This window comes from Parasteatoda tepidariorum, chromosome 7, assembly GCF_043381705.1.
Source record: "Parasteatoda tepidariorum isolate YZ-2023 chromosome 7, CAS_Ptep_4.0, whole genome shotgun sequence".
Lineage (NCBI taxonomy): Eukaryota > Metazoa > Arthropoda > Arachnida > Araneae > Theridiidae > Parasteatoda > Parasteatoda tepidariorum.
In genome coordinates this window covers 21952125-21962163 of record NC_092210.1, presented here as the reverse complement: position 1 = coordinate 21962163, position 10039 = coordinate 21952125, and the positions used below count along the sequence as shown (strand labels likewise).

Genomic DNA, 10039 nt, shown 5'->3' with positions numbered 1-10039 from the left:
ATATATATATATATATATATATATAATATCGGCTATATAAAAAAAATCGTGTAATTATAGTACACAATTGCAGTACGTTTGGTATTTTGTTCTAAGCAATTTTCTGTACTACTTTTGAAGAAGCAACCATTAGATACCATTAATGTTCAATCCCAGAATGCATAATAAGCTTCTTTATTAAATTCTGGCACCATGCGTCAGATCTTTTTAATTTTGTACTTTGATTGATACCGAGCTTTATATTTTTTTTTCTTCATATTTTTGGAATTTAGTCAATTCCAAAAGGACAGGCATAACACTTTCATTTTTAAAAGAGGAGTGCTTTACATTCTCTTATACCATATGTTTTTTTTTTCCTCATTCAAATCATGCGATCTATAATTTCTGCACGTTTCTTCGTTCGAAATTGGCTACGTATGCAATCATAAGACCAGATGAAAATCTTATTAAAATCCCAAATATTTATTAAAATGAATGATAATACGGGCTCAAAAATAAATTGCAGCGGCGCAGAAAGGATTTATTTCAAAAATAAAGATTATCTCTACAAATAAAATATTATTCATTTTATGTTTTGTTTTTAGATCCCTTAATTCTATTTGACTATTATTTTCTAATCACGTAACATATTTCGTACAACGTGCAAAATTCATTTTGAAACCTACATAATATTTGAAAGACATAAAGAAAACTTATGAATTTAAATTATGAATTGTCCTAATGAATTTAGAATTGGAAATTTTTTGCAAACCCAACACGTATCATTTACAAATAATAATAGTAGCCATCATCAGTGTCAAATAATTAATTCTTACTTATTTATTGACAAATAAACACGTAGCCATAAATGACATTATGTTTGTTTGTTGATATCAAATTTAACGTAATATGTTAAATAAATTTATTAAACATTACATGCTGATTTTTAATTTGTGATACCTACAGCGGTACTGCATACCACATATAAAATATTTATTTTATAACATAAATATATTATTCTGTAAATTACCTTTGGTAAATTAAAATACATGCTTTAATTGATTTGCAGAAAATGTCATTAATTTCATTGTGTTATTTTAATATGGTATATTTTTGTTAAATTTATAATTTTTTAACTAAAAATTGGTGTGATTTAATTACTACCTCCTTCGTGTAATTTATGCAATCAATTATGACGGCCAACTAAACTATTTTTCAATGTGTTATTTCCACAATATATTAGATTAGAATATTTTAAATAATTGTGTATTATTTATATAATTGTCTATTAGAACATTTATTTTTATTATTTTATTCTGAATAATTAATATTTATGCGGATTAATTGTTAGTTTAATTTTTATTATGTACTGTTAGCAATATTCTTATTTTATGTCAGAATTTGTTCCTGCCATTTCCCTGTTTGTTAACGATTAGTGTTTCATTGTTACTGACTGGAGCATAAAATTCTTTTCCTGTGGGAATTGTCTGTGTCCCTTTAACTGATCTTTCGTATGCGGGTATTCTCCCATCTCTGGTTTAAGACTAACTATAATTTAACTAACTATTTAGCACTTGCAGATCCAGCTGTCTCCTTTAAGTAACTCTTTCCTATGTGGATAAAAGCCGGAAGCTTCTAGAATATCCTTTCTTTTTAATCATGCCACATACAAAATTGGGTCAACGACAGTTATAAAATAAAAAAATGAAATGACTCACTTTAATGAGAAGACCAACACCATAAATATCGCAGTACTTGTTTCCGATGAGTATAACTGTTCCCAATGAAGCCCATCCTGCCTCTAAGACACTAACGATAAGTTTCAGGTAGACTAGTGTCACAACGTGACGCCTCGGCTCTGGCTAAAAGAAACAAAAGTTAGTCAAACACATGCGTCTCATCACTCTTTTTAATTTCTAATGGCAAGATTAAAATACAATAAATACAAAGAGCCACATAGAGATCAAACATAAAATGAAAAAAACACAGAGAGCAAGAGAAACAGCTGTAGCGATAGTCTATAAATCCAAAAAGTCCCATGTATCCCAGTATATAATGGCAAGATTAAAATACAATAAATACAAAGAGCCATGCAAAGATCAAACATAAAATGAAAAAAAAAAAATAAAAAAACAAGAGAAACAGCTGTAGCGATGGTCTATAAATCCAAAAAGTTCCATGTATCCCAGTATCTAATAGCAAGATTAAAATACAATAAATACAATGAGCCATGTAGAGATCAAACATAAAAAAAAAAATTAAAAATAAAAAAAATTAAAAACAAGAGAAACAACTGTAGCGATAGTCTATAAATCCAAAAAGTCCCATGTATCCCAGTATCTAATGGCAAGATTAAAATACAATAAATAAAAAGAGCCATATAGAGATCAAACATAAAAAGAAAAAAGAAAAACACAGAGAACGAGAGAAACAGCTGTAGCGATAGTCTATAAATCCAAAAAGTTACATGTCTCCCAGTATCGGTGCAATAGTGATTGTTTGGTGAAAGATCGGTAAAAGATGAGATGGTCACCATTCCCTCACAGATTCCATCACAGGAGGAAAACTAATTTCAGATTTGAAATCCGCACTCCCGAATTAAGCAATATGTACTATTTGTATAAGTGCAACAAAAAATTTATTCTCCACTATAATTAATAAGACGCAATATTTCCACATGATAAAATTGATTTCCACATAATACATTATTTTTCGACCAATTTGAGGAATATCAGCGGTTATCACTCCACCCGAATCCGCAGATAATTAGAGATTTTTCCGCCTAGTAAGTTAAAATTATCCCACATTTAATCACGCCAATTTTATCTAGAAAAAAACGTGAAAAATGTAATGAAATGAGAGAGTTCGTATTTGAAAAACCATGTTCATTGTATTCAGAATTAGAATTTTGAGATAATTTTTGCTGGCTTAGAATTGCTTCCTGTCGGTGGAGCTTGCTTATGCTTTTAAAGGCTTGCACTCAAATAATTTGACTAGAGAAAAAGAGCCTAAACTAATCCGGTTAATGTTTCTCAACTTGGCAAAATTATTTTCGACATATTTTGCTATGAGCCGTAATGGCTCAGGGGATAGAGCGTTCGCCTTCCAATGAGGTGAACCGGGTTCGAATCCCATCGATGGCTGGTCGATATGAATTCCGGATCCCCCTTGCACCGACCGCAGTACTGACGTGAAATATCCTCAGTGGTAGACGGATCATGGGTTAAAGTCCCCTTGCCACAGGTTAACCGTTGGAGGTACTCGTGGTGTTCCTCTCCATGTAACTCAATTGCGGATTAGTTTCATCAAAAAGTCCTCCACGAAGGCAAAATTTCTCCCGATACTCTTGATCTGGATTGGGTTCAAATTTACAAGGTTACGTAGGTGAACATTAGCAAACGTAAACCTAAAAATTGGGTCGACTGTTCAACGACGGTTATAAAATAAAACATTTTAATATGTAAGAAACAAATTTCCTGAAAAAAAATCGATTTTTCAAAACTCTTAAATTCGTTGTTTTATAATTCTGTTTAAGTTTAAGTTCACTTTTAAGTTTAAATATTTCATTTCATTCTTCTTTAATTGGATTCCGTCAAATTGATTCTTTATTGAAGCATCATTTTATGTTATTATAAAAATAGCCTTCACATAAATAAATTTCATCTCTCCAATTTCGAAAATAATGTGATACGCTTGCTCAATTTTATTCAATCCAACCATTACTTAATGCAGATTTGTTTTTAATAAATAGATCATTGTGAACAAAATTAACTCAATTTTGTTGAGCACAATGTATGAAACTCTTGATCGAAGTAGAATTAATCACAAAATGTACTTTTTATCAATGGTATACGTTTACAAGTTAACGGTTGGAAATTGATAATGACAATTATCATCGGAAATTGACCTAAAATAGAGAAATAATCATTAACTAACGCTAAATGCATTATTAGAATTACATAAATAAATAATTGGTATGAAGCACTGCAGAACCATGCAATTAAACTCACATAAAGAGTCATTACGACATTTCGAATAACATAAGCTTTTTTTACAGTTCACGGTCTCTCGTTTTTTTAATTTTTTACTATGTTTTAACTAACTCGCTTTCGTATTTGTAACGATAAAAACTTGCAATCAAAATTTTAACCCCTCTCCGATTAACCAGAAGGCTCAAATTTCAACAGCGATTGTCTATTTGATGACAATACAGCACAATTAATTTTGATGTAATGCTACAAGCAGAATTTATTGTTATTTTATCGCCAATTAGAATTTACTGTCAATCACAATTTCGAAGCATTTTCTAATAGCTAGAGAATTTAAATTCCAACCCTGTGCACGAGGACAATACATGGGTCAATTGTTTCCTAACTGCTACAAGGGGTATTTATTGTCAGTTTATAGCCAAATAGACTTAATTAAAAATCAATAGTGCAGCCACTTTTCCAATAGCTAAGGAGACTCCAAACGAAACTTGCGAAAGCTTACATCACAGCCAAAAATTTCCAGTAGTCTTTGAAAGTGATGTGTCCTTTGAAAGTTTTCCAATCTCGATTCGGTAAAAACAGAATTTTCTCCTTTTAAATTTATTTATTATGAAAAACTTAATTTTTAAAATCACTTTTTTAGAACACTTAAAAAACGTACCTTTTAAAATGTTTACTTTCTTTTATTATTTCTTTGTTTTCTCTCACAATGGTTCTAAAACAATTTTAAAAAATAAACTGTTTGACTAATAAATAGAATAAATTCTATCAAGTTCATAAATTATTGGCTACAGTGGAAGAGTATACACTGGCGTTAGCATTTATAAATGGAAACATCTAGTCTATCGCAATTAAAGGAAATTATTAAGTTATTTTATTATTTTAATCATTTTGGTTTTGAGTTAATTCCTTGATTCTATTGATAAGAATATTGATTTGAATCAGCTATTCATTCTGATATACAGTCTATTGAGAAAATTATTCCATTGTTTTAGCAAGAATCAAATCAGATTATTCAAATCGAATTATCTCCAAGACAAATGAATCATATGATTCATATCTTATATAGGGATTTATGAGTTTTATCCATATAACTTATGTAAATTAATCCGTTTGAATCAAATATTTTATTGGTTAATTATGCTCTCCATTGCCCAAGGAAATTAAATTAGAGACATATAGGATGTTGCAAAAATGATTGGTGATCGAAAAAAAATCTATTAATGATAGGCGGAAAGTAAAAATGTGCTTTTTGCTAAGTTTCGTTTAGAAAGTCTATGATCTAATTTTATTTAATTTTATAACCGTCTTTGAACAACCTACCCACTTTATAGTTTACGGCTACTAATGTTCAACTCCGTAGCCTTATAATTTTAAACCTAATCCAGAAGACAAGGGAACTCCTGGATCAAGTATTGGGTGAAATTTACCTTTAGGGAGGACTTATTGAAGGAACTAACCCACATTTGCGTTACATGGAGAGGAAACCACGAAGATCTTCCACGGTTAGCCAGACGTCAAGTGAACTCTAACTCTATGAACTAATTGTTACCGTTCAAAAATAAATTCAAGATTTGTCAAAAGATGGCACTTTTGAGTAAATTAACTATAAAACAATGATTTGAAAACAGCCATGGTTTTAAACAATAACGTGGAGATTGAGGACAAAACTGATATACGACAAACTGATGAGGACAAGTATTTTCAGTTGAAACTCAAGAATAGATATTAGACTTTAAAGATTTAATATATTGTAGATAAAATAATAGTGAGGATGATGTATTACATTGGAAATTGAGCCTCGAGAGCTGAATATCACAAATAATGCAGAGAGCAGCCAATTCAAGAAATAGAGAACGCAAAGTCCTGGTAATGATATGTCCAATAAAAGTAATACATCTTTTTCTTGGCAGGTTGAACGCTGTTTCCAGAAGGAAAGGTAAATAATTGGTATCCATGCTAGCCTAAAAATAAAAATGGTATTTATAATTAATAATCGTAAAGGAAAAACTTATAATAATTGTTTGTTTTACTACTACTGTGTTGTTGTTCATCATCTCTTTTTACCTCCTTTATTACTCTTTTAAGTACTTTTACTTTTCCGTCATACGCTATTTAGATTTATTACTTAGGCATACGTATTTATTTGGATTCATTTTGTTAGGTTGTCTTAGGCAATAATATAAGCAATGTTGAATAATTAGTTTTATGTTAAATATTTATTAAAAATAATATTGTATTTTTGAAGAAATAAAAACTTACTTATGAAGTAGTTGTTTAAATTTATTTTTCAACCTTTGCTGTAGAAATTATAAACATTACCGGTGCTATGGTGTCACTTACTGTCATACTAGTTATGAGAAACAGAGTTTTCCATTTTCGAGCAATAGCACATATATAAGCCGTGGTGACTCAAGAGATACAGCGTTCACTTTACAATAAGGTGAACCAGGTTCGAATCCCAATGATAGCTGGTCGATACGAATTCCACACCAGGCTTGCACCGTCTAAAGTGCTGAGGTAAAATGTCCTCAGTGGTAGGCGGATCATGGGTTAGAGTCCCCTTGCCATCCGGCTAATTGTGGGAGTTTTTCTTGGTTTTCCTCTCCACGTTACGCAAATGCTGGTTAGTTCCATCAAAAAACTCCTCCATGCAGGCAAATGTCTCCCAATGCTTGATCCAAGAGTTCCCTTGTCCTCTGGATTGGGTTTAAAATTACAAGGCTACGGAGTTGAACATTATTAGTCGTAAACCCAAAAATTGGGTCGGATGTTCAACGACGGTAATAAAATTATAAAAAAGCNTAATAGGATATATATATATATATATTATGTGATGAAGAAGTAGTACAACTCGTAATGGAGCATTAGGAGGAGTTTCCTGTCTAATGTCTCCACAGAGATGGGAATACATTTAATACTTCTGCTGCCTTCTATGCTCATATGTCCCGAACTCATAGTTGCGGTGATTTATTTGATTTCATAGCTGCCGGGCAGATTTTAAGTTATTAAAATTCAATGCATAAGAAACTTTCACATTATCGCAGACATCTCTTAACGATAGTTAAAATTGAAATTATAGTACTTCCTCGAAGGCAAAACCAGCGAACAACAGCTAGCCAATGATGAAATATGGTTAATGTATTATAGAAAACTAATTAATGTGTTTGGATTGGAGGAGGGTGTTGAAGAATTATAGTATTTAAATACAATTGTGCTGTGCATTCACCACTAAATTTGATATGTTGTACAAAATAACTTTGAAAAGTGACCAGGCTGGTCGTCAAAGGCGTCTAGTCCTCAGATATCACCCAAAGAACCTTGTTTGTTTAATAATTTGGGAGCTTGCGCGTGATATATTGAAATATAATCCCTTTTTTATAATGATTTTGTATAAATATTATTTGTAAAGTTAATTTCTTCAACTGCTATGTTATAATAAAAAATTTCATTGAATCGATGAGTTCATCGATTTAATTTCAAAATTAAATATCTTGAAATATTATAGTGCGTATATAAATTGAAAAATTTTAACATTTTCAGTGAATGAAGAGAAAATTGCGATAGAGTATAAATTGAAATCGAACATATTAACTATAAATTCCAAAATTCCAATAAAATGCATTCAAGCTGTGATTCCACAGCTCCAATAAAACGCACTCAAGCTGTCAAATAAAACTGCAATATTCTTTATTGTTTAAATTGAAAAACATTTCTACCAAATACAAAGGTTTGTACGGCATTTCATTAAGAGGAAAAAACATATAAATTTGTTTCAAAACTGAATAAGAGGAGTTATTATTATTTTTTTCTATTTATTTTCATTATCTTTTCAATTTATTTTTTATACCTGTTAACTTGTGAGCAAACAAAAAAAGAAGTCAACTCTGCAAATACTTTTCGTTCATTTTAGAGATCAAACAGTGTAACTATATATGCTTTTCGAATTTTTAAGCAAGAACGATATAAATTTTAAACCAATTGTTTTTATAAAAATTTTAAACAATCTGTGATTGACTTCATTCTTTCCTTTCTCTTTTTATCATTTTTTAATCAGTGACCTTTTTCAAAACAAGGGCAACGTGTTTTCCTAAAACTTACTTTCTCGAATAAATTTCCGTATCTCAAATATCTTTCAAAATTCTTTTTACCCTACTGCATGTTGATAAAATTGCTCTTTTTCGTAGTATAAACCAATTCTGCTTTTGTTAGTAAACATTCGAATCGCTGTATGAAACAAAAATGAGGAAAATGTTGAATGAGATTACTATCATAGCACACCTTCATCAAAACATTCGAATCGGGAGCTTAATGAATAAAATTGATATTCATTCTATTTTGTCTACACGAGATTAGCATACAATTTTGTTTTTTCAGTCCTGGAGATTTTGTCAATGAAGCTTTCCGCTTAGTATATATTAGTTTTAGTGGCCATGCTTACACCATTCTGCTAAGTGTTAAATAGTTCTGCTAAGTGACCACTAACTGACCAAAACGATCCCAGTTTTGGTCAGTTAGTGGTCCAAAAACTTGATATGGTAGACCAAACTTGATAAAAAAAAATCAAACTGTGCAATTATAGAGTTTATGTTATGGTACATATCAAAAACTATTAATTTTCACCTATAACAAATTGAAACTCATTTGATTAATTTTCCCATAATGATTGCAGATTAGTATTTATTAAAATAAAGAGAAAAAATCTATAATAATATTAATAAATAGATTCAACATCGAGATTATACTGCTGAGACCAAATTAAGAGCTAACAAAAATATTATGCCGAAAATTAATAATATAAAAATTATAAAATTTTAAATAAAGTGAATTCTAAACTAGAAAAAAAATTATTATTTTATTGATGAACAATTATACTGTCAGTACATGAATGCAAAGCACAGCACATGTAAGTTTAAAATTTCAAAATTTAAATTAATTAAATTTTGTACCAGACACTTTCCGTTATTCCATTTGAATACTACGCTTTTAAATTCCATTTTTTTTAAATGCATGGAAGTCGATGCAAAAAGAAAAAAATTTTTCTTTACGATTTTGCTCCAAACACATTTCAAGGCGAAAAATTTGTCACCCATGCATTTGATTTTAACGTGAACATTTGACGGCAATTGTCGCCATTGTGGTGTAAACTCCATTTATACAGTATTAAAATATGTATAAACACGTGACTTCCGTCAAGATGAAACATCAAAAAAAAAAAAAAAANAAAAAAAAAAAAAAAAATAGAGCACTCAGCTAGAAGCATATATACTAATATTTTACATGATAATCGTTCAGTCAACTAAACTGAATAATTATTCAGTAAATAGTTATAGCAATATCTTCATCCATTCATGCCAGCTAGGATCATTGACCGACAGCACTTTCCCTTTTAACACACAAGCATTTAACGGATGATTAACCATGCTTCAACTATCGTAAATAGTATTTTAGAATTAGTCCGTAAAATTGAATTACAAGTTTAACAGACGCAAAAGGACATATACGAATTTTCATTTACAATCTAAGTTAAAATAATTTTTTCCATCCATTAGGATTTTTTATTTCTTAAACTTTTTCATAAAAATAGTTCTTTTTTTTTAATTATTTAGTTAAATTAGTTTTTAAAAAACAGTTTAATAAAAACTATCAAATACATTATTTAAATGTTTATTTTAGCTAGAACTAGTGTAACAAATTCAGCTGTGTGAAAATTTAGTACAAAATGATGGCATCAATAAGATGAGATTTTGTAAAAAGAAGTTACCTTTTTTATTAATACATACAACATTTAAATTAATAGAAAATAAAATAAATATTTAATAATAATGTATTAGTAGTAATGCTGATATTAATATTAAAAAAATCCTATTGTGAAATTTTTTTTATTGATGTTCATAAATTTTTTGATGTTTTTCGATATTATTTTTAATTAAATGAAAAAAATACTATGTATATATTTTTTTAATTAATAAATAGAAATATAAATTTTAAAAGATGTTAAAAGATTTCTGTTTTATATTTTTACTTCAGCTTAAATTAAATGAAATAAATATTCAAAAATATGTTTATGT

General features: G+C 29.4%; 1 protein-coding gene across 14 annotated transcripts in view; it reads right to left on the bottom strand.

The window, feature by feature from the left end:
• Positions 1-10039, bottom strand: part of LOC107451910 (diacylglycerol lipase-beta) — a 72637-nt gene that overhangs the window by 25109 nt on the left and 37489 nt on the right. For 9 of the 14 annotated variants that reach the window (XM_071183160.1, XM_071183155.1, XM_071183162.1 and 6 more), the window contains exons 3-4: positions 5755-5932; positions 1698-1841 (exon numbers count right to left, since the gene is read on the bottom strand). In XM_071183160.1, coding sequence (XP_071039261.1) covers positions 1698-1841; positions 5755-5932 — 322 coding nt within the window. The remainder of the gene's footprint in view (positions 1-1697; positions 1842-5754; positions 5933-10039) is intronic. The other 5 variants (XM_071183168.1, XM_071183166.1, XM_071183167.1 and 2 more) reach the window with 1 other exon arrangement.